At 43.0% G+C, this 24,521-nt stretch overlaps 2 protein-coding genes and 1 pseudogene across 3 annotated transcripts in view; 1 reads left to right on the top strand and 2 right to left on the bottom strand.

The window, feature by feature from the left end:
* The window catches only part of LOC307178826 (large ribosomal subunit protein eL31-like), a 53,201-nt pseudogene that overhangs the window by 7,660 nt on the left and 21,020 nt on the right, over window positions 1-24,521 (top strand). Inside the window, exon 2 of the transcript XR_013831803.1 lies at window positions 1,854-1,931. The product of XR_013831803.1 is annotated as a large ribosomal subunit protein eL31-like (transcript). The remainder of the gene's footprint in view (window positions 1-1,853; window positions 1,932-24,521) is intronic.
* Window positions 15,527-16,192, bottom strand: LOC307179196 (putative protein BRICK1). The gene has a single exon (XM_079908066.1). The coding sequence runs from the start codon at window positions 15,998-16,000 to the stop codon at window positions 15,797-15,799; it is 204 nt and encodes a 67-aa protein (XP_079764192.1). The 5' UTR covers window positions 16,001-16,192; the 3' UTR covers window positions 15,527-15,796.
* Window positions 18,669-22,287, bottom strand: CHST4 (carbohydrate sulfotransferase 4). Its single transcript, XM_079907754.1, has one exon. It carries the CDS (start codon window positions 20,046-20,048, stop codon window positions 18,873-18,875), a length of 1,176 nt encoding a protein of 391 aa, XP_079763880.1. The 5' UTR covers window positions 20,049-22,287; the 3' UTR covers window positions 18,669-18,872.

Raw genomic sequence — 24,521 nt, 5'->3', positions numbered from 1 at the left:
TTGTGGGGACAATTAGAAACTCGGAAAATGGACAGTGTATTAGATGATTCTTTTTTTTTTTTGGCCACACCGCATGCATGCCGGATCTTAGTTCCTTGACCAGGGATCGAACCTGTGCCCCCTGCATTGGAAGCACAGAGTCTTAACCACTGGACCACTGGGGAAGTCCCCACAATGACTTTTTTGAATCTAGGATCCAATCAAAGTTCACCCATTGCATTTAGATGTCATACCTCTTTAGTCTCCTTTAATTTAAAGCACTTCACCTTACTTTTTAAATCTTTTGTCTGTCATGATGTTGACACTTTGGAAGAGTCCAGGCCCATTGTCTGGTAGAATGTCCTCTGTTCAGCGTTTGCTGCCTCCTGTTTAGATTCAGGTGAGACATTTTTGGTGAGAGGACCGCATCAACGAGGATGTGTACTTCCCCATACTCTCCACCTGGGGGCATACAGTACCATTTTGTCCCAGGATTGGTGATGCTAAATTCAATCACTTGGTTAAGGTGGTGTTACCTAACACAGCTGTGACGGGGGATTAAATGAAGGAATGTACCTAAGGGGTCTGGTCCATAAAGCTTAGTTCTTCCGCATTCCCCTTCAGCCTTCACTTTGCGGCAGATGCACAACCTTCTTTTTTTATTTAAGATTTTTTGATGTGGACCATTTTTAAAGTCTTTATTGAATTTGTTACAGTAATGCTTCTAGGGGCTTTCCTGGTGGCTCAGTGGTTAAGAATCCGCCTGCCAATGCAGGGGACATGGGTTTGAGCCCTGGTCTGGGGAAGATCCCACATGCCGCGGAGCAGCTAAGCCTATGCACCACAACTACTGAGCCTGTGCTCTAGAGCCCACGAGCCACAACTACTGAACCCATGAGCCACAACTACTGGAGCCTGCGTGCCTAGAGCCCGTGGTCTGCAGCAAGAGAAGCTACCACAGTGAGAAGCCCGCGTACCGCAATGAAGAATAACGCCTGCTCGCTGCAATTAGAGAAAGCCCTCGTGCAGCAACGAAGACCCAACACAGCCAAACAAATAAATAAATAAATAAATACATTCTTAAAAAAAATAATAATGCTTCTGTTTTAGGTTTTAGTTTCTTGGCCCTGAGGCATGTGGGATCTTAGCTCCCTGACCAGGGATCAAACCCACACCCCCTGCATTGGAAGGTGAAGTCTTAACCACTGGACTGCCAGGGAAGTCCCAAGATATACAACATTCTTGACTACACTTTCTCACCACAAGTTCCTCTTGGTGGGACTGGTAGTTATCACTAATTTGAGACTACTTTTTTTTTAATTAATTAATTAATTTTTATTTATTTGGTTGCGCTGGGTCTTAGTTACAGCACGTGGGCTCCTTAGTTGTGGCATGCGAACTTTTAGTTGCGGCATGCATGTGGGACCTAGTTCCCTGACCAGAAATCAAACCTGAGCCCCCTGCATTGGGAGTGCAGAGTCTTACCCACTGTGCCACCAGGGAAGTCCCAAACTTGAGACTACTTTTTAAAAAAATATTTTATTATGAAACTTTCAGGGGACTTCCCTGGTGGTTCATTGGTTAAGACTCTGCACTCCCAATGCAGAGGGCAAGCGTTCAATTCCTGGTCGGGGAACTAAGATCCCTCATGCCACACAGCATGGCCAAAAAAGATAAACAAGTGTGAATAAAATACAATTAAAATTTTTATTATGAAACTTTCAAATATACACAAAAGTAGAGAGAGTAGTTTAATGAATCTCAATGTATTCATTACCCAGTTCAAAACAATTATCACTATTTTACCAGTAAGCTTTGTAATTACTTTTGAGTTTTATCCTTTGAGCCTCTTCTTTTCTTTCCCTAATACACAGGTCTTTGAATTCTACAGGGGACATTTGGGAAAACTTTTCACTTATGAATTTTCCTTGTTCCATTGGTCCAGCTTGCAGGTAAGTGCTAATGATAAATGCATGCTGTTGGAGATAGTAGGCACTGGTTCAGCATGTCCAGAAGTGCTGCGGCACTTCTCAGACTGCACACCAGTCACCTGGGGGTCATGTGAAATTACAAATTCGGACTACATAGCTCTGGAATGGGGTCTGAAATTCTGCATTTCCAAACAGACTTCTAGGTAATGCCAGTGGTGCTGGTCTGAGAAAAAGCTTTCAACAGGGAAGTGTTCTTAGAAGGTAAAACCTTGATATTTTGGATACAGACGATAAGAAACATCTGATAAGAAAGAAAGAAGCTAAGTAATGCCTGAGGTTCCTTCCAGCACTTAAATTCTTTGAGTCTTTGTTCCTAGCCTCTAGCAATTGCAGAAGTAACTAAGCACAATGACTTCACTCCTACTTGTAGGAAGAAGCAAGCTTGAATTAAAGACGTGCAGTACGTTTGTTCCAGTTCCTCCTATATAATCAACAATCCTAGTGTCGAGTTCGAGGCAATGGAAGCACTGCTCAGACTGTCACACAGATTTTTCCTTACCTTTTAAAATATTTGTTTCTGTAGGCAGGCAGATGTATAGTTAAAGCACGGATGAACCAGTCTGTGGAGGTGTGACCCAAGAATTTTTAATTCTCTAAGCACTGAGGTGACAGTTCGTTATAGTCCCGAGAAATGAGAGGAGTGGTTAGAAAGTTCCAAAATATTTGCTCATCCTTTCACCTTAGATTATCATGTTGGTGTGGAATTTGGTCAATCAGCCACCACATATTAAGCATCTACTATGTGGACAAACAAGACAGAAACATCCTAGTGGTAGAGGAGACAGAAAATAAACATGCAAACAAATAACTAAGACAATTTCAGATACTGAGACATGTTCTAAAGAATTGAAACAGACCCTGCTTTTCCTTGTTTCAGGCTTTACCTCCTTTTTTTTCTTTCTCCTTTCCTTTCCTTTTTTCCCCCTTTCTGTCAGTCCTTCCCATGAACTTAATTAGCATTAGATGATTGAGAAGGCTTAAAGATAGCTCTCAAAAGAACCCTTTCAACTGCTACCAAAATAAGACTACACCAGCAATTACAAGAAAGAGGCAGGAATATCCCAATATATCCCACCCTTTTAAACTGCAGTGTTTTGCAGCAGTTACAGATAAAGAAAATTGCAGCTTGGGACAATACCATAACCATATACCCCTTTCTGCTCTTGCCTTATAAAAACTCCAATTCTGCTGCAGCTCAGGGAGTTAGCTAATTTTGAGGTGCTACCTGACACGCATCAGCTGAATATCTGAATTACTTTATTTTTTAGTTCCTTGACAGAATATAAAAGAGACCATTTTAAGGGGGAGAGACTGCTTTACTTGGGATGGTCAGGGAAAATGTCTCTGAGGAGGATTCATTTGAATCGAAAGTAAATAATAATAAGGTCAGCTTGAGATAATTTGGGGTAGAATGTTCTAAGCAGGAACCACACATACAAAGTCCAGGAAATTTGGTAGAAAGTGGAGAACATGGATGCAGGTGAGTGAATGAGGAGAGAAGGGCCACGTGGGTTGGAAACCCCTGGAGGTTTCTGTTTTGTTTGTTTTAACAGCTTTATTAAGACATAATTCAGAGAATTCCCTGGCGGTCCAGTGGTTGGGACTCCGCACTTTCACTGCCAAGGGCCCAGGTTCAATCCCTGGTTAGGGAACTAGGATCCCGCAAGCTGCACGGCGAAAAAAAAAGACATAATTCATATACGATTCACCCATTTAAAGTGTACAATTCAACGTTTTTTAATATGTTCACGGAATTGTGCAACCATCACCACCATCAAGTTTAGAACATTTTCATCACCCCCAAAAGAAAGCCCATAGCCATTAATATTCACTTTCCACCTTCACACCCCGCTCTCACCCCCAGCCCTAGGCAACTACTAATATATTTTCTGTCTGTATGAATATGCCTATTCTGGCCATTTCATGTAAATGGAATAATACAATATATAGTCTTCTGTGACTGACTTTTTTCACTTAGCATAATGTTTATCCATTTTTATGGATAAAACATCCATAAGGTTTATCCATGTTGTAGCATGTATCAGTACTTCATTCCTTTTTATGCAGAATAGTATTACACTGTATAAATATGCTACTTGTGTTTATCCATTCATTAGTTGATGAATATTTGGGTTGTTTCCACTTTTTGGCTATTATGAATAATGTTGCTATGACCATTCACATACAAGATTTTGTATGCAAGTGTGGGTAAAGGTTGTATTTCTCTTGGGCACGTAACTAGGAGTGAGATTGCTATTTCATATGGTGACTCTATGTTTAACCTTTTGAGGAACGGCCGAACATTTATTATCTTTTTATTTCAGCAATCTTAGTGGGTATCTCATTGTGTTTTCTTAGGTACTGTTTTTTTTTACAGTTTTATTGAGATATAATTGACATACAGCACTATATAATTTTTATTTATTTAAATTGAAGTATAGTTGATTTACAGTGTTGTGTTAGTTTCACGTGTACAGCAAAGTGATTCAGTTACACATATATACATTTAAATTAGGTTATTTATCTTTTTATTGTTGAAGTGTAACAGTTCTTCATATATTCCAGATACAAGTTCCTTATCAGATATATGATTTGCACATATTTTCTCCCATTCTGCAGGTTGTCTTTTCACTTTCTTGATGGTGTCCTTTGAAACACAAAAGTTTTTAATTTTAATTAAGTTCAACATCTCTTTTTTCGTTAGTTGCATGTGCTTTTAATGTCATACCCTAGAAACCACTGCCTAACCAAGAGTCATGAAGACTTACTTCTATGTTTTCTTCTCAGAGTTTTATAGTCTTAGCTCTTACATAAGAGGCCTATGATAATAGATAATAGTTAATTTTTGTATATGGTGTGAGGTAGAGGTCCAACTTCATTCTCTTACATATGGATATCAAATTGTCCTAGCACCATTTGTTGAAAAAACTATTCTTTCCTGGTGGCACAGTGGTTAAGAATCCACCTGCCAGTGCAGGGGACGTGGGTTTGAGCCCTGGTCCAGGAAGATCCCACATGCCGCAGAGCAACTAAGCCCATGCTCCACAACTACTGAGCCTGTGCTCTAGAGCCTGCGAGCCACAACTACTGAAGCCCGTCTAGAGCCCGTGCCCTGCAACAAGAGAAGCCACCGCGGTGAGAAACACACGCACCACAAGCAGAGTAGCCCCTGCTCGCCGCAACTAGAGGAAGCCCACGCACAGCATCGAAGACCCAATGCAGCCAAAAATAAATAAATAAAAATAAGTACATTTATAAAAAACAAAAAGAAAAACACTATTCTTTCCTCATTGAATCATCTTGGCACCCTTTGAAAGATCATTTGACCATTTATGCATGGCTTGATTGATCTATTCCATTGATCTATTTGTCTGTCTTCATACTACTACTACATTGCCTTTTTTTTAAAAATAAATTTATTTACTTATTTTTCGGCTGCGTTGGGTCTTCGACGCTGTGCACGGGCTTTCTCTAGTAGCGGTGAGCAGGGACTACTCTTTGTTGCGGTGTGTGTGCTTCTCACTGCGGTGGCTTCTCTGTTGTGGAGCACAGGCTCTAGGCACACGGGCTGCAGTAGTTGTGGCTCATGGGCTCTAGAGCACAGGCTCAGTAGTTGTGGTGCACGGGCTTATTTGCTCCGTGGCACATGGGATCTTCCCGGACCAGGATTCGAACCCATGTCCCCTGCATTGGCAGGCGGATTCTTAACCACTGCCCCACCAAGGAAGTCCCCACATTCTCTTAATTTCTGTAGCTCTGTAGTAAATTTTGAAATCAGAACTTTGTTTTTTCCCACAGTATTTTAGTATCAGCTTGTCAGTTTCTGCAAAAAAAAGCCACCTGGGATTTTGATAGGGATTACATTGAATGTGTAGATCAGCTTGGGGAGTATTACCCTTTTAGCAGTATTAAGTCTTCTTCTCTATGAACATAGGATATTTTTCCATTTATTTAGATCTTTTTATTTCTTTCAACAGTTTTTTATACTTTTCAATATACAGGTTTTACACTTCTTTTGTTAAATTTATTACTAAGTACTTTATTTTTTATGCTATTGTAAATTAAATTGTTTTTTGATTTCATTTTTGAATTGTTTGCTAGTATGTAGAAGTAGAATTGGTGTTTGTTTATTCATCTTGTATCCTGCAACCTTGCTAAACTCCTCTATTAGTTCTAATATTTTTTTAGTGGATTCCTTAGGATTTTCTATATATAAGATAATGTTATCTGCAAATAAAGATCATTTTACTTCTTCCTTTTCGATCTGTATGCCATTTCTTTCTTGCTCAATTGCCCTGGATAGAATCTCCAATATATTATTGAATAAAAGGGTGAGAATGGACATCCTTGTCTTGTTCCTGGTCTTGTGGGGGGAAGTATTCATTTCTTCACCATTATGATATTAGCTGTGAGTTTTTTATAGATGTCCTTTGTTTCAGTTTAAGGAAGTTCCCTTCTATTCTTATGTTACTGAGTATTTTTAATCATGAAACGTTTTTGGATTTTTGTCAAATGCTTTTTTTTTTTTCTTGCACCTATTGAGATGATCAAATGGTTTTTGTCCTTTATTCTATTAAGGTGGTGCATTAAATTAATTGATTTTCCAATGTAAAATCAACCTTGCATTCCTAGGATAATTCCCACTTAGTTATGGTGTATAATTCTCTTTATATACTACTGCATTCAGTTGACTAGTATTTGTTGAGGCTTTTGCATCCATATTCATAAGAGATATTGGTATGTAGGTTTTTTTGGTAACATGTCTTTCTGGTTTTTGTATCAGAGTAAACTGGCTTCATAGAACGAATTGAGAAGTGTTTCCTCCTCTCCTATATTTTGGAAGAGTTTGAGAGGATTCATATTAATTCTTTAAATGTTTCATGAAATTCACCAGTAAAGTCATCTGGGCTTGGGATTTTCTTTGGGGGAAGTTTAAATTACTAATCCAATCTCTTTACTAGTTATAGGCCTTTTCAGACTTTCTGTTTCTTCTTTAGTTGATTCTGGTAGTTTGTGTCTTCCTAGGACTTTGTCCATTTCATTTGTTATATAATTTGTTGGCATATGTTTCTTCATGGTATTCTCTTATAATTCTTTTTTTTCCTGTAAGGTCAGTAGTAATGTCCCCTCTTTCATTTCTGATTTTAGTGATTTTAGTCTTCTCTCTTCTTGGTCAGTCTAGCTAAAAGTTTGTCAGTTTTGTTGATCTTTTCAAAGAATGAAATTAGGTTTTATTTTTTCTTTTATTTTTTTTCCCCTCCTGTTCTCTATTTCGATAATTTCCACTCTAATTTTTATTGTTTTCTTCTTTCTGCTTGCTCTGGGTTTTGTTTGCTTTTTTTCCCCCCTGTTACTTAAGGTGGAAATTTAGTTTATTGATTTGAGATCTTTCTTTTTTTTTTTTTAACATTGGCATTTATAGCTAAAAATTTCCCTCTGAGCACTGTTTTAGCTCCATCCTGTAAGTTTTGGTATTTTGTGTCTTCATTTTTATTTATTTATTTATTTTTTAAACATTTTATAACTCTCTTATTGATATTCTCTGTTGGATGAGATGTTGTCAACATACCTTCCTTTAATTCCTTAAATATGGTGTCCTTTAGTTCTTTGAACATATTTACAATAGGGGCTTTGAAGTTTTTGTTAAGTTCAACATCTAGGCCCCCACCAAAGCAGTTTCTGTTGCCTACTTTTTTTTTCTTCTTGTCATGGGTCACATTTTCCTGTTTCTTTGCATGTCTCATAATTTTTTTGTTGAAAATGGAACATTGCTACAATAATATGTTGTAGCAACTCTGGATTTTGATCCCTCTCTCACCTGGGGCTTGTTTTCTTATTTATTTCTTCAGTGACTTGCCTGGACTAGTTCACAGAATTCTATCAATATTTTCTCCACAGTGCGTAGTCTCTGATGTTGCTCCTCAAATAGTGAAGCTTTGACTATGTGCACAGTCTTCTGACCACCAGGGATTATTGTGGTTTTAGCAGTGCTCTCTTTCCCTGGTCTCCCTGTTAAGCTGCTAGGTGACCTGACTTTACTGTAACACTCACAGCCTTTAGCCTCCAGTAATTGCTAGCTGACTGCTCTGTTGTTTTTGGCAAAGTCTGGGGCATAAATTGTTCCACAGTGTGATCCAGCTAAAGTCAGACCCCTTTGTGGGGGCAGTCTTTGAGGCTTGCTCTGAGCTCAGAAAGGCCCTTCTTATCTGTCTCTTTCCCTGGTTTACTCTCTTAAACTTCTAGCTGGGCTACTATTTTGTTTGTTGCTGCTAGTTTAATGGAGCTAAGAGTCTCCTCTTAACTGTTTACCACGAAAATCTCCATTGTTTTTGACAATACCCTTATGCATGAACTTCCCCACATTGTCTTCCCAATAAAGTATGTCCTCTTTGGGAGAGCTACTGAGCTCTCTGTTCTTTTTTTTTTTTTTTTTTAATTTATTTTTGGCTGCGTTGGGTCTTCGTTGCTGCGTGTGGGCTTTTCTCTAGTTGTGGCGAGTGGGGGCTACTCTTTGTTGTGGTGCTCAGGCTTCTCATTGCAGTGGCTTCTCTTGTTGTGGAGCACGGGTTCTAGGCACGTGGACTCAGTAGTTGTGGCTCGCGGCCTCTAGAGTGCAGGCTCAGCAGTTGTGGCACATGGGCTTAGTTGCTCCGCGGCATGTGGGATCTTCCCGGACCAGGGATTGAACCCGTGTCCCCTGCATTGGCAGGCGGATTCTTAACCACTGTGCCACCAGAGAAGTGTCTGAGCTCTCTGTTCTTATGGGCTCCCTCTCCCCCACCTTCCAACAGAATGCCTGTACTACTGCATTAGAGTAGGGCATGGGCAGGGACTGTTGTCCACTTCTTCTGAAGTGATAAACCTGGGTTGCTCCATGAGTGGGGCGTTGGATGTGGATGGCAGCCCCTAGTCTTTTGGGCTTGCCCTCCTGGCATGGAATCTATGAGTGAGCTGGGGTGGGGGCAATTGGGACCCAATATTCTCAGCTTTCTGTGCCTAGGTAAAACTTCCACCCTATGAGTGGGACCTGGGATTTGGATGGGAGTCCCAGTCCAGGCCCCTGCCAGAAAAAGGGATGACATGCTGGCCACTTGCCCTTCCTTGGGTGAAACCATACTCCTAGACTAGGAGCTGAAGGGAAAGGGAGTCCTGTCTTCTTTGACCTCCCTGCTTGAAGTAGAACTTATGTCACAGTGAGCTGGGAGGAGATAGAATCAGACAGTGGCTCAAATACCATAGACTCTTACTGTTCTTATCAAGATTTACTAAGCTTTCTTGAATAAATGTTTCTCCACCTTCTGTATACTCTTAGGACAATATCTAGAGATTTTAAATGGTTGGTTTTTTAAAAAATAATTTTCACTAGTTAAATATTTCAGTGGGGAGATGAGCTTCTCACGCTGCCATTCCAGAAGTGTGGTCACCTTAGGCGTTTTATTTCCCCATCATGTTTTAGTATGAAAAATTCTAAACAGCAAAGTTGGAAGAATTTCACAGTGAATACCCATATTCTCCTTACTAAGATTGTACCATTAACATTTTGTTATAATTGTTGTATCATATCTGTCCATTTATCTATCATTCACTCTGATGTATTTTTGGATGCAATGCAAAGTAAGTTGCAGACATCAGTAACTTCTAAATTCTCTCACATGTGTATCATTAACTAGAATTCAATATTTGTTTGCAGTTTTTTTTTTCTTTTGAGGTAACTTTTGCATACAATGAAGTACATAAATCTTAAGTGTACAGTCATTGAGTTTTGATAGATTCATGCACCTGTGCAACCCAAACTCCTGTCAGGGTATGAAACATTTCTATCACCCAACAAAGTTCCCTCATATCTCTTCCCCATCAATCACCATGACCTCCCAGCCCTCAGAGGCAACCACTGTTATTATTTTTTTCTACCGTATATTAGTTTTTTCCTGGTCTACAACTGTACATATTAAGAAATCATATAGTATGAACTCTTTCATGTAGAACTTCTTTCACTTAGCCTAATGCTTTTGCGAGGCATCCATGCTGCATGTATCAACTATTAATATTATTACTGAATAGTATTGCATGATATGAGTTTACCAACTTATTTATCCATTCTCCTTTTTACAGTCACCTGGGCTATAATTTACTGGAGGACTTTAGGTGGAGAATTGGCATCTAATTTACCCTTTAGATAGGTCATTCTGGTTAGTAAATGGGAGGTGAACTATGAGAGCAGGGCAAGAAGAGGCCTGTTAGGAGGTTCTGGCAGCAGTTCAGGTGAGATTTGAAGTTGGTTTGGATGAACATTGTAGCAGTGCAGATGTTGAGTGGAGATGGTCTGATTCAGGGTACATTTTGGAAGTCAAGCTAACAGGACTTGCTGATGGACAGGATTGTGGAAAGTGAAAGAAAAGAAAGAATCAAAGGTGACTCTATTCCCCCAAGACATTCATTAAATAAAATTTTGCCATTATGAGGGTGGAGAGGCAATAAAAAAAACAAGCCATAAATTTTCTGCTTGGAGATTTGGCTAAGAAACAGTTGCAAGGCAATCACTAAGCAAATATTTGCCAATTGCATCCAGAAGGCAATTGGTTAGTTCATACACCTTGTGAACACATGCAGCTCTTTAGACAACCAGCATAATTTGCAGCTTCTCTTGCTATGATAATATGTATCACTATACATATATATATATATTTTTTGCGGTACGCGGGCCTCTCACTGTTGTGGCCTCTCCCATTGCGGAGCACAGGCTCCGGACGCGCAGGCTCAGCGGCCATGGCTCACGGGCCCAGCCGCTCCGCGGCATGTGGGATCTTCCCTGACTGGGGCACGAACCTGTGTCCCCTGCATCGGCAGGCGGACTCTCAACCACTGCGCCACCAGGGAAGCCCTTGTATCACTATTAGAAATACAATTCAACTTAATTTTTCAATCTCTGCTTTATCCACCCTCCCACCTGCCACCCCACTTGACCTAGCACTTCAGAGCTGTTGGCTTTAAGATTCAACTTCCCTTATTTCACTCAGACAGGAAACTCTTAAATGTTGGTTATTTCTTATCTGAATCTTTAAATATGTCACTGTGTTTCTGTGATTGGCCTTTTAAAAAGTATTACATAAAGACTGATCCCTTTACATAAAATGAGGCTGAGATCAAGCTTTCGTTTATTAAACAAATATTTATTGTGTGCCTACTAGATGCTAGGAACTGTGCTAGGCATTGGTTATACCACGGTGAGTAAGATAAGACTCTGCTCTCAAAGAGCTCAAAGAACACATAAATTGGGCAGTTTTTTTTTTAACATCTTTATTGGAGTATAATTGCTTTACAATGGTGTGTTAATTTCTGCTTTATAACAAAGTGAATCAGTTATACATATATTCCCATATCTCTTCCTTCTTGCGTCTCCCTCCCTCCCACCCTCCCTATCCCACCTCTCTAGGTGGTCACAAGGCACCGAGCTGATCTCCCTGTGCTATGCAGCTGCTTAAATTGGGCAGTTTTATTACAGTGTGATAAATACTATAATAGAAAGCATGTAAAAGTGGCATTCAAGGGCTTCCCTGGTGGCGCAGTGGTTGAGAGTCCGCCTGCCGATGCAGGGGACGCGGGTTCGTGCCCCGGTCCGGGAAGATCCCACATGCCGCGGAGCGGCTGGGCCCGTGAGCCATGGCCGCTGAGCCTGCGCGTCCGGAGCCTGTAGCTCCACAACGGGAGAGGCCACAGCAGTGAGAGGCCCGCGTAACGCAAAAAAAAAAAAAAAAAAAAAAAAAGTGGCATTCAACAGAGGCTTAAGGATCAAGCCAGGAAAAACTTCCAGAGGGTATGTTTTAGTTGAGAACTGAGGGAATCAAAAAAATGAGCCAGAGAAGTTGAAGGTGGGACAGAACAGAGTATTCCAGGTGGGAGAAGCAGCATGATCTAAGATCCAGACATGGTACATTGGTAGAACTTCACATTTGAGATGGGGGAAGTGGAGTCTAAGAGGGAGTTATTAGAGAAGGATGCAAGGGACGGATCTTGAAAGGCTTTCTAAACCTGAAAGTCCTTGTGGAGAGGGGGAAAGGGTTGCAGGTGAGTGTTGAAGTGATCATAAATTGATGGGGGTGATTATAACTGCCTGTGAACTAAGCTGCCCTCATGTGATTTTCTCCATTCAGAATTCGCCTGCTTGGGCTTGGGAGAAGGCAAGGAGAAGGCAGAGTGCAGGGAACATCCAGGGTTATGAGTGCTGAAGATAATTCAGCATTTCTCCAACTGCTCTTTCTCTAAACATTCTACTGACAGATGTTAACAGGATGAAAACATCCTTGGTCAAAGAAGTTTGAGAGAACTGCTATATACTCTAATCCCTTCTTAATATACACATAAACATATTTGAAGTTCTGAGGGTCTCACATTTGAAAACCCAGTTAAATTTAGTGTAGTCAACTTTTTAAAGCTTATTTGCATCTAGAATGGCCTGTGTGTGTGTGTGTGTGTGTGTGTGTGTTGCATCTGCTAAGGTCTCATAGTTTGGTTCATGATGGATCAGATAATCATTCACCTTACCACTACATAAAATAATAGGAGCCTTTATTTCTTTTCATTCAGCATGTTTAAATTATAGGCAGTTAGTCATTTACGTCCACATTGATTTAGGGTAGAGCAATGGCTAACTTTTTCTGAAACGTACCTCATTCTTTATGAACCTATTTTACGTTCCTATTCCATTTGTTACCAACTCTTGTCATAAATTTAAAAAACAAACAAAGCATAAACTAGCTTCCTTATTTTTCATCCAGGATCATAAGAAGCCAGTGTGAAAATTGGCAAGGAAAGCTGGACCATGCCAAATGGTTAGGATTAGGGCTGGCGGGGAGGACAGCAGTCAAGAATTACTTGTATTATTATTTTACTAATAATAATAACCAGCGTTTTCACGGTCTTTACAGTTTACAGATTACACTTATATGCGTTATTTTACATAATCACATTCAATTATTGATGAGCAGGGTACAGCTATCATTGGTGAGAGCAAGGAACATAATTTGGGGAGATGACAAATGAAAAGACATGTTGAGGAAAAGAAAGATAGGAGCTGGGTGGGAAAGGAGTTTAAAAAATACTAGGGACGGTAGTCTAAAGCATGCATTCCCAATGGAGGTGAAAATTACCAAGGGGGTGAAAAGCAGTTTTGGGGAGGCCAAAAAAAAAAAGAGTAGATATTATGGTGGTTTGTGACCCTCCAAAGGGCCACCATACAAAAACAGACATGCAATGTATTTACGGTATTAACATTTCATGGCAGAGGTGCAATTAGGGAAAAAATGTCTAAAAAAGCTTGTTGAGGGTGAGGGGGTGATAATAAAAAAAAGGTTGAGGAACTGTGATGTAAACTCTGTGGTGCCCATGGAACTTTTTGACGTTTGTCAGTGATTCTTCTGTTCTCCGACATGTTAGACAACTCATTTGTCTAGCACAGTGTCTGCTCATGGCTTCATTTGTCTGCCCATCTTCCCCAAGGCCCTAAATGACCATGTTTTGCCCCTTTAAACTCTTCTCTTCAAGCTACAGCTGACTGAATTAGGGTGGATGCAAGCAAAGACCGGTTAAGGCATAGATTGCCCAGTGAGTGACCGGGAAGCCTGGCTGCACTCACTTCCTCTCATCAGACTTCCATGGTGCTGTATTGGTGTAATGTCTCCTCCACTTCTCCCTTTCAGTTGACTTGAGTGGGTATCAAAAGAGCCCAGGTTATGACATCTCCCCAGTCAAGACGCTTTCAATCTCATTTGAGTGAGATTGAATGTAATTGGATGAAGATGGAAGAGAAATTTATTTGAATCATTAGCTCTTTGTCCTTTGTATACTAATCATATCTTAGTTAAGGGAGGGCTTTCCTGTACATTGTAGGTTTAGCAGCACTCTAGGCCCCTCCCCAGTAGATTCCAGAAACACCCCCCTCCCAAAGTGTGACAACCAAAAATGTCTCTAGGCGTTGCCAAATGTCCACTGGGGGGCAAAGTCACCTCTGGTTGAGAACTACAGATATTGAGAAACTAGAATATCAGAAAATTATCAGTCTCCTAATGGTATCATTATGATCAGAAATGCCATAAAGGGTTTGTGATCTGCTGTTAAACATCACCTTAATAAGGATGTTACCAGAAATTATGGAAGACAGTCCTTGAGAGCCGAGACCAGTGTTGTTACCAAGATATTCACAGCTAACAATAGTGAGCAGCAGATGCTTTCTAAGCATGTTCCGTGTATTAACTCATTAGTTCTCCTGGCAACTCCAAGGAGTTGGTACGACTATTATTCTACCCACCCTACAGGTAAGGGAACTGGGACATGAGATGTTAAGGGACTTGCTGAGGTCACCCAACTGGTGATAGCAAAGTCACCCAGGCAACCCAGTTCTAGAGCCCACATTCTTTTGAAATTTATTTATTTTTGGCTGCGTTGGGTCTTCATTGCTGTGCACGGGCTTTCTCTAGTTGTGGCGAGCAGGGGCTACTCTTCATTGCGGTGCGCAGGCTTCTCATCATGGTGGCTTCTCTTGTTGCAGAGCACGGGCTCTAGGCACGTGGGCTTCAGTAGTTGTGGCACACAGGCTCAGTAGTGGTGGCTCGCGGGCTCTAGAGCACGTGCTCAGTCGTTGCGGCGCACGGGCTTAGTTGCTCTGTGGCATGTGGGATCTTCCCGGACCAGGGCTAGAACCCATGTCGCCTGCATTGGCAGGCAGATTCCCAGCCACTGCGCCACTGGGGAAGCCCCCAATTAGGCATTTCAGGCCATTATGTTTTCTCTAGACATGAAAGAGCTCATTCCCCAAACCTAATTACTAGCCCTGAGAAATTTAGATCAAATTCATCCCTCATCTATGTTCAAACTCATCCTTAGATCTCATGCAGCTCAATAGGCTTGGGAGGCAAACAAATGCCTTCCTATTTGGGGGTTGGGGGCTGGAACAGATACCTCCAAAGTGGAAAGGCTGTTTTGCAGAGCACAGTCCTCTATACCCATCATGGGTTCTCAGCTCCCCGAATTCCCCATGTTTCATAACTGAGTGTACTGCCACTCGCATCCCTGAACTCTGGTGCCAGCCGCCTGAGCGCTTCAATAGGAGATGTTCCATTGCTCTCTAAGTCTCGCTCAGCACTGGGTCAGAGTTTTATTTATTTATCTATTTATTTTAAAGTTGAGGAGTTTATTAGGGAAATATGAAAGGTTAAGACACCTCAAGTGACAGAAAGAAAACTCTGAAAATGTCCCTTTTCAAGCCAAGTGGAGGCCTGGCCTTGACCTTCCCAAAAGGACAAGAAACTGATGGGTTAGCAACAACATTCTCTGGCAGCCACCTCACCAGGGCTCCTCAGCCAGGAATGCTTCCCACCCCTGGCCAAAGTTGGGGAGGAGACAGACTATTTATAGAAGCAATGCAGAGGCAATGAGAGCTGTAAGGAAAGGCTGAGAGAGAGAGAGAGAGAAAGGTGGGGAGGACCTGGACAGAGTCTCAGGCTTTTGGCTCTTAGCGCCTCAAATGTGTTGACAAGTAGTTGTACAAAGTGTTACTGAAGAGGTAAAGTGCCTACTGTTGTTTCTGAGAGTTCCCCTGGACTCCTTCCCACGCGCCACATCACACTGCTGGGTGTACATGGCAGAGCACAAAGGTCACAGTTTTGAAATAAAGAAAAACAAGAATAAGCCCTGTTGTTCTTTAAGGAGAGAGGAAGGAACTGAAGACTGCTGGGGCCTTTCCCACGAGGCCTTTTTGTTCTGCAAAAGCAACTTCTAGCAGCAGCATGGCACAATTATAGGTGAGAGTCTCACCGCTTGTCACCCTCGCTTCATTCAGTGTACTCTATTCTCTGTTCAAGAGCTGTCAGTTTCTCGTTTAGTGTTGCGAGTCTTGAGTGGAGAAAGTCTGCGATATCAAACGAGTGGAGAAAGTCTGCGATTTTCTTGCTGCTGCTGGTGATGACCTCAATGTACTCCCAGCTCGCCCCGTCCTGGTGAACCTCGTGCTGCACTGGATCCTCTTGTCCCACCATGGCTGCTGCCTAAGGAAGCGCGACTAGGTCAGAGTTTTAGAGGTTATGTAGCATGATTTTATACTGCACAGTTTTATGTTATATAAAAGTGCCATTATAGTATTGTTATATATTCGCTAAACATTTTTGGGCAGGGTGCAATTTGAGGTTAAGGATAAGATGCTACAAACAAATAGAAATTAACTTAGACCAGAACTGTCCAATAGAACTTTTGCAGTGATGGAAATGATTTATATCTGTGCTGTCTGGTACAGTAGCCACTAGCCACACGTTGCTATTGAGTACTTGAAAGATGGCTAGTGCAACTGAAGAACTGAATTTTATTTTAATTCTAACTTATTTAAATCTAAACAGCTGCCAGTGGCTCCTATATAGGGTAGTGTATAGGCTGTCTTTCAAGAGGATGGCTACTAGCTGTCTGGACCTCATCTGACTTAGGACTTGGAATATAGGAAATTTAAAGCTGTTTTAAAGTAGATCTTAAATAAGATCCTGAGATCTCCATGTGGCTAGTCTCTTTCCTTGTCTTGGGACGGGTAACTCATTTGGAGATGGAAAAGCAAGCAGCTCTGTACTCCAGCATCCCACAGAGATGGTTCCTAAGGAAGTTGCTGACTTTAAGACAATTCAGGTAGAGGCTGAAATGTCAGAGGGGAAATCAGAGATGGTCGAGTCTATCACTGTCTCTCCCCCTCACTGGCCCTCTTCACTCTGTTTGCACCCTCACCTACTGCCCTGGCCTTATTTTCAACGTTGGGGAAATTTTCATAGTTTTGGAAGGTTTGGAGAGGCAAGAAGCATTTACCTGGGAGATTCTAGGCTCTCGAGGAGGGTCTAGAGTGGCTTGGGTTTAGGTATTAGGATAAATTCACTCCTTTAAAGCCCATATAAATTAACGTCAAAGACCCAGCTGGCAAAGGTGCCTCCTCAAGCATCTCAGGTGGTGGTGCAGCCCAAGAGCTGCTCGGCGGAATGGAGCGGGAGAATTCCCATCTGCCGCCAAGGGAGCTTTGTGAAGCGAGGACCATGTCAAAAGTGGGCGTGGGGACAAAAGGAAAGATGAAATAATGGTATCTCAGAATTGAATAAAGTGAAATGTTTCGAAAGTCAGGACCCAGAGGTTCATGCAGTTCCAGACATACAGAGACCTTCCTATTCCTTCCAACCTGAGGACAGCACCTGTGTGAGGAGGAAGCGCTTAGATACTTGGCATGTGCTGAAAAGTCACCTGTCTTGGAACAAGAAGGCAGAGAGTGCTGTTGCCCAGGGCAGGGTGTACCATCGTCAGGCTGGCTGTGGAAGAGTTACACAGAGTCAACTGATAAACATACAGAATCCCAGCCTCTCCTGGGAGATTCCATTTCCAGCAGAGCTGAGGTAGGGCATGGCAAAACACATCTTTAGCAGATGATTCTGATACACAAACTAGATCTGGGGAATCCTGCAAAGATTGGGGGAAACAACTTTTCTTGTTAGGGGAGGTGACCAGGAAGAGCTGAAGAGCACCAATCGTATTATAACCGAGGTCCTCTGGCTGAGGTATGAGATTAAAAGAACTCCAGAACCTAGAGTGATCCACCTGGTATTACTATAGCTTATGCTGCACACAAGAAAGGGCTTAGCTGCTAGCTGTCTACTTTCTACAAATTCTTAAGAGGACAGTGTATCGATCAGTATTGATCAGTTTAGACCTTAGTCCATCATCTGAACCACTGTCTTAACATGTTTTTCTATGTGTGGGTGATAGATAATAATAAAAGATGAGAATATATATATTTTTATATATATATATGTATAACTGGATCACTTTGCAATACACCTGAAACCAACACAACATTGTGAATCAACTATATTTCAATAAAACGTTTTAAAAATTAAAAAGTAAAATATTCCAGTCAAAAAAATCTGTAAAGATGTTTAGGCTCTTAGTTAGGATCCCATAAGAATGAGCATTTACTACTAAGTAATTAGAAAGCATAAAAAGGTACACTCCAAACAGAACCTTATTTTGGAATTTTAGTGTTAACAGATGGCAGCTTCACAGGTTAAAATAGGAAAACACTGAGGGGAACAGATGTCCAAATTGGGCCCAGCCATCCCGTGAACTTAAAAGCTTCCTCTGGGGGCTTCCCTGGTGGCGCAGTGGTTGAGGGTCCGCCTGCCGATGCAGGGGACGTGGGTTCATGCCCCAGTCTGGGAAGATCCCACATGCCGCAGAGTGGCTGGACCCATGAGCCATGGCCGCTGAGCCTGCGCGTCCGGAGCCTGTGCTCCGCAATGGGAGAGGCCACAACAGTGAGAGGGCCCGCATACCGCAAAAAAAAAAAAAAAAAGAAAAAAAGCTTCCTCTGTTGTGCAGAGATTTTGTTCCATATTTGTGGTAATGGATAGCTGTGATGGCCAAGCTCACAGGTAAGCATCCAACCCTGTTGCCCATTCTCTGAGGGCTCAGAGTTCACATCCCTGTTGAATGTGCTGATGGACTGTTTGGTGGGAGACCTATTTCCCTGGTTTTTCCTGTCTCTCTCCTTTCCCGCCGGGCAAGATGTGGACAGAAGAGTTTATGGATTTACTCCAGTGATACTGCATGGTGCCACATAGGGCCCAGACCACAAAGTCTCTGAGGTATACATAGGTAAGAAGGCCAAGAAGAGAATAAAGACATTACTTCTGCTTTGTTGCTGGATCGTGCCCCTCACATAACGGTCCTAGGTCTCTTCTCTAGATATGAGCAGAGACGCAAAGATTTCTCGACTTGAACATGTTTGGGCACAGCTCATGCTCACGCGTACGCTGACACACACGGTCGAGGCTCAGAAGCTGCCATCAGTTAACATGGCTGAAGCGGGTGCCAGGTGGAGACAGAGCCTCCTCAGCCCTCTTGGTAGACTTGCTCAGCGGGGCTCCAGGTAGACAGAAGATTCAGCGACAGGTTTTTCTGCTCTTGCTGAGATGTGACAAGGTGGTAGCCCAGCAAATTCATGGTATTCCTGCAGACTTTCTGAAGCCGAGAAACCTTTTCATAAGGCAAGGACCAGCGCCAGGCCTGAGAGACATTGAGGGCATTCCTGGCATTTGTGTGGAAGGCATGCTCACCCATGCCCTTGCCTCGAGTGATGTTGTGCACCCAGGTCTGGAGCTGGGGCAAGAATTTCAACCCTGCATATTCATACATTCGGGCAGTCTGGGCCAGGGGGTCCCGGACCAAGTCCTCATAGCGCACGAGCAAGTAGCGCTGCCTCAGGGCTTTGGGCAAGGACTGCACAGCCTTGTAGATCTCCAGCTGGCTTTGGCAGATGACTTGCATTGCGTAGTAGGGTTGATCCTCCTTTTTGAGTTTCTGCAGATGCTGCCCCATCACAATGTGGGTGTCAATCATGAGTTCCTCCGTGGTGTGTTCTCGGGAACGGAACACCGCCCGGGGGTCCCGGACCAGATGCACAATGTGCAGATTGAGGGAAGGGTCTCTCAGCAGCGGGTAGAGCACCTGCAGTTTGAAGAAACGGACCTCCTTGAGCACCACGTGGCTGTAGGTGCGGCAGGCCTTCTCCACCACCTCAAAGGGCTCTTGATTGCACAGAAGCTTACAGTGAGCCTGGGGTATGATCTCATCTCGCGGGAAGATGTTGCAGGCAGGTGGAGAACACAGGGCCCGGCTGCCTTCCCACTGGAAGAGGCTGGACTGTTTTCGGGGGCCAGGTTTCATGTAGGCATCAAAGACGCTCATGTCACACAGAAAGACGGCCCGTATGAGATCCCGCACTGCCATGTGCAACCTCTGGGGAGTACTTTGTGTGAAGGTCATCCAGACGTGCCAGGCAGGCTCCATCAGGTAGAAGACGTCTGGGTGCTGCCCAAAAAGCTGCCCTACGAAAGAAGAGCCAGAGCGCCACGAAGACAGGATGAGCACATGCATGTACGCGGGCTTGGGTTCTTCCTTCATCTGCAGGGAGTTGAAGTTGTGGGAGTACAGAAGGATGAATAGAACAAAGACAGCCATCTGGGAAGCCAGGAACAGTAGTAGCTTCATTTTTGGGGGCGGTGTCATGCTGAAGTAGAAGACCTTCAAGGAACAAGCAGAGGGGCTATGTTAGGCTAATGTTTTGGTATCTGGCTTCCATCCCATTTCTAGCCAAAGCTACTTTCTCCCTGACCCGCACCAAGGGACAATGTAGAATGCTGGAGCCTTCTTGCAATGAATTGCACAAATCCTTCTCGAAATTAATTCCTGTCCCTTGCAGTTAGTGTGTCAATAAGCACTATTTCTTTCTCTTTTTTTTTTTTTTCTGGTACGCGGGTCTCTCACTGTTGTGGCCTCTCCCGTTGTGGAGCACAGACTCCGGACGCGCAGGCCCAGCGGCCATGGCTCACGGGCCCAGCCGCTCCGCAGCATGTGGGATCCTCCCGGACCGGGGCACGAACCCGCGTCCCCTGCATCGGCAGGCAGACTCTCAACCACTGCGCCACCAGGGAAGCCCAATAAGTACTATTTCTTTTTAAGCTCTTTCTTTTTAGTCTCTTTACTTCCTCCCTCCTGGTCCTTCTTGTCCATGGAGCTACAAAAATGTGTGAACTCAGCCATATTTCATGAATATAGGGAAAACAGGTTCACCCTGGTGACACACATGTCTTCACACAGGCCATGTAGGCAAAGCTTAACCACAGTCTGACCCAAGTTTTGGTTGAATGCCCCATGATTCCTTCAGAAACTACAGGAGATAAGCTGACTTCTGAGGAGCTGCCTTGAGGCCCGGCCACCCACCCCCATCGTGAGGGATAGTGCCAAGGCCATTTCTCACTACCCTCCTTCATCTCAATTAAGCACAGGACTTTCAATACCCTGAAGGATATGGCTGCAGAGTATAAAACTGCTTGGCTTTGGTTTGGAGTTGTCTCCTCAGTGGCAAAGTGCCCGTGGCACCTATCATCGGATCCCCTCTGATTTGGTCTCATCCTGTGGGACTAGGGACATGAGGAGCTGACCCAATGCTGTCCCCGTGTCTGTGTATGTAATAAACTATCTGAATCGATTTGGGTTGAATCGTTGTTGCATTAGCAGCCAACTGTATGAAACTGTGGCAAGCCAACCTAAGAGCTGCAATAGTGATGCTGTGGCCTGTTAGCCACTGTGCTGCTTCTTGGGGTAATGTTTGACCACTTGACACAACTTACTCAGGGTTGCTCAGTACAGTTGGGCATGTTGTATACTGCCCAACCCTAGGGAATGCCACTTCATCAAGAATTTAAGATATTTATTATTTAACAAAATGTCTGGTAGGTGACAGTTAAGTATCTTGGTTCAGTAGGATAAGTACATTAGGATGGTTTTCCAGTTCTTAGATGTTAAATATCTAGAGAAAGGAATTTCACTTTGTAATTTACACTAAGGCTTAAACAGACTGGTGGCAACGCTGAACTTACTCTCTTCACACCAGGGCTTTGTGTGAAAAGACCACTGTTCCCAGTGCCATGCTAGAATATTATTCCAGGGGAGCTCTTAACTATGGGTTGAGATGACTCTGGATCAATCTGGGTGACTTCCTGACATAAATAACTATTGAGAAATATAATAGATATTTCACATAGTGTAAAATGTTAACAGTAGCAAGGTGCTAATTTGCATATCACTCTATACTCAAGAAATTCTTCCTTCAAGCTTTAATAAAGAAGAGAAAATATGTTTCTAGACAGTAATTGCAGCTGGGTTTAGGATATGCTATTCTCCTGGTGATAGGTCTCATCACCAATTTTTTTAAAGTTTTGAATAGCTAATAGTCACATGGTTCAAATTGTTTTTAAGAGTATCATTATCATGGACATTAAATCAGACTCAGAATTTAAAAGAAGGCTTCCTAAGATTCCACATGCAGGAAGGGAATAAGGACAGTGCTTCCCAGCCTGTAGCCTAGCCTGTCACACTCCAGGTCTTTTACATATTGAATATTAGGTGAGGGGAAATCCTATGACAACAGTTATGTCTCTGGAGGAGACCTATAGTCATAAATTGGAAAATTTCTAGAGCTATTTGTATGACATACTTTTTAAAAGGGTCATAGAATTTTTCTAGGGGAAAGAACACCTAAGAATTTTACCAGCTGCTGAATCAATAATCTCTTCTTTATTTACTGACAGCTAGTATTTATCTACGAGCTGGTGTTTTATCATCACTATACAGTGAAATATATACTTCCAACACCTGTCCTCCATCTGCCCATTTCCCAACTTGCCCCCAAATAGAAACTGGGTTCTTTTTTTTTTAGCGGTACGCGGGTCTCTCACTGCTGTGGCCTCTCCCGTTGCGCAGCACAGGCTCTGGATGCGCAGGCTCAGCGGCCATGGCTCACGGGCCCAGCTGCTCCGCGGCATGTGGGATCTTCCCGGACCGGGGCACGATCCCGTGTCCCCTGCATCAGCAGGCGGACTCTCAACCACTGCGCCACCAGGGAAGCCCCTGGGTTCATTTTTTAATGTGTCCTTTCAGTTGCTTTATGCGTACACAAGAAAATTCAAATGTCTATGTATTCTTAATTTTTCCCCTTTTGATAACACAAGAAGTTGCAAGTTATCCACACTGTGCTGCAACTTGCTTTGTTAACTTAACAATGTGCCTTGGAGAGCTTTCCATGGGAGTACATAAGGCGTTTCCTCATTCCTTTTTACCACTGTGTAGAATTTTATTGTATAGATGTACCACAGTTTATTTAACCAGTGTCCACACTGATGAGCTTTTGGGTTGTTTCCAGTCTTTTGCCATTTCAAAAATTTCAATAATGACCTTTATGTTCATACATCATTATATAAGTATGTAAGCTTACTCCCCAGAAGTGGGATTGCTGAATCAAAGAGTACAGGTATGTGTACCTTTGGGATCTGTTGTCCAGACAGCCTTCATATTGGTCATAAACCATTCTGTGTGTCTAGAAGTCCAGAGATTCTAGAGAGTAAATTTTAGAGGAGGAATCGGGCAGTCACAGATGTGACTCTTGGAGTTTATAGCTTGCTTCCTGAAGAGGTAGAGCATGCTTTGCCAGCCCATGGACTTCCCTTGGAAGTCCCCTGAACCTTCTAGGAAGTGTGTAATGACCTCAACCAAACCTTGAGTGGCAATGGCCCAGAAACCCCTCTCTTTCATTCATTACAACAATGCATTTCCTCCACATGTGCCAGAAGATCCAGTGAGGATCATCTCTCCTACGTGCCAAAAAAACCCCACTTTGCTGTATGCCAGGAAAATGTCGATAAATGGGAATCCTTGTCTTGACCCTGAAGGTTAGAATGGGGCCGGCTAAGATATGTTCCTATTCTTTTAAACTTGAGCCCAAGAGGAAATGATTAGAAACTAAGCCATTTTTGACAATGGCTCAAGAATACCCACCCCCCAGCCCCCCAAGTATTGAGGAAATGACTAGCAAGAGATCTTCTCCCAAAGGCAGTTATGAGTATGAGGAAAAGTTTGGAACAAAGATAGGAAATAATGGAGCAAAAGAGAGAGGAAAGAACTTGACCTGTGTATAATTATAAGGATAGAATTATATATGCAGGGCCTATAATCGGGTCGGGAAAAAGCTAACATTTCCTAGGGACTAGCAACGTAGACCTTTCAAAAGTACGTCCTCCCTCCCCCTATCTGGCTTTGGGCCAGTTCAGTGTTTGAGAGGGCTAGCATGCTCTGAGCCCTCCTTGCCTGCCAATAGCACCTGGTGTCATGCCCATTCTCTCCCAGAGCTGGAGCCTGGCCTTTGAACTCATCCCCAGTTGTCCTCAGGCTTTAATAGACCACGGTTCTCAGGAATTCCCAAGGAAACACTCCGACTGCTTTCTCTGCTTTTTCTTTCCATGAGCAATTTCCCCGGCCAGAAGGAAAGTATGCTTTTGTAAAGTGAGTCCCATCTCTTGTCACTGGGATCTAGACGCAACCTGGATCTAAGCAACCCATGATGGGGCTGATGAGAACAGTCAGGGGACACTTTAGGGTGTGTCTCAGGGAAAGCTTATCCCTGCAGTCCCTGGAATCAGTGGTAGAGGTGGCTCCGGGAAGACAAGGAAACTCAAGGCTTTTCATGGCAGTTTCCTCTATTCTAACCATCATCTCTCCCCAGCTGTCCTATATTAACCTCCTCTGTAGTCCTTGGGGTCAGGAAGCATTTATGAGCGGTCTGTGATGTGACTTCCATCTCAGAGTCCCTAGTCCACCTTCCTGAGTGTTCTTTTTTGGCTATTTGATTGCATGCTTGAACCTGCCCTCCCTGTTATCTAATCCTGAATGTGCTAGCCTGGTCTTGATAGTAAGTGGCCTCTCCTGTCTCTCATTTCTCCCCCTCAGCTCTCCCCCTCATCCACTGCTGCCTTGAAAAACATCACGAAAGGGTGGTAGTGATGTAGCACCTACTTCAGGCACAGGGACTATAAGGCACCAGGATGGGTGACTCACCCAGCAGCCTGATTACAGAGGGCTGAATTATAGAGGACCCTCAAGTCCATATCGTGTAGCCTATTAGAAACAAAATGATGAATTCTGAGG

Source organism: Stenella coeruleoalba (assembly GCF_951394435.1).
Source record: "Stenella coeruleoalba genome assembly, chromosome: 20".
Classification (NCBI taxonomy): domain Eukaryota; kingdom Metazoa; phylum Chordata; class Mammalia; order Artiodactyla; family Delphinidae; genus Stenella; species Stenella coeruleoalba.
Note: the sequence above shows the minus strand (reverse complement) of the source record. Positions and strands in the feature narration are given on the sequence as shown.

What these genes read in the sequence shown, in the direction of transcription:
- LOC307179196 (XM_079908066.1), bottom strand. Translation starts at nt 16,000, where the DNA reads ATGGTGGGACAAGAGGATCCAGTGCAGCACGAGGTTCACCAGGACGGG.
- CHST4 (XM_079907754.1), bottom strand. Translation starts at nt 20,048, where the DNA reads ATGACACCGCCCCCAAAAATGAAGCTACTACTGTTCCTGGCTTCCCAG.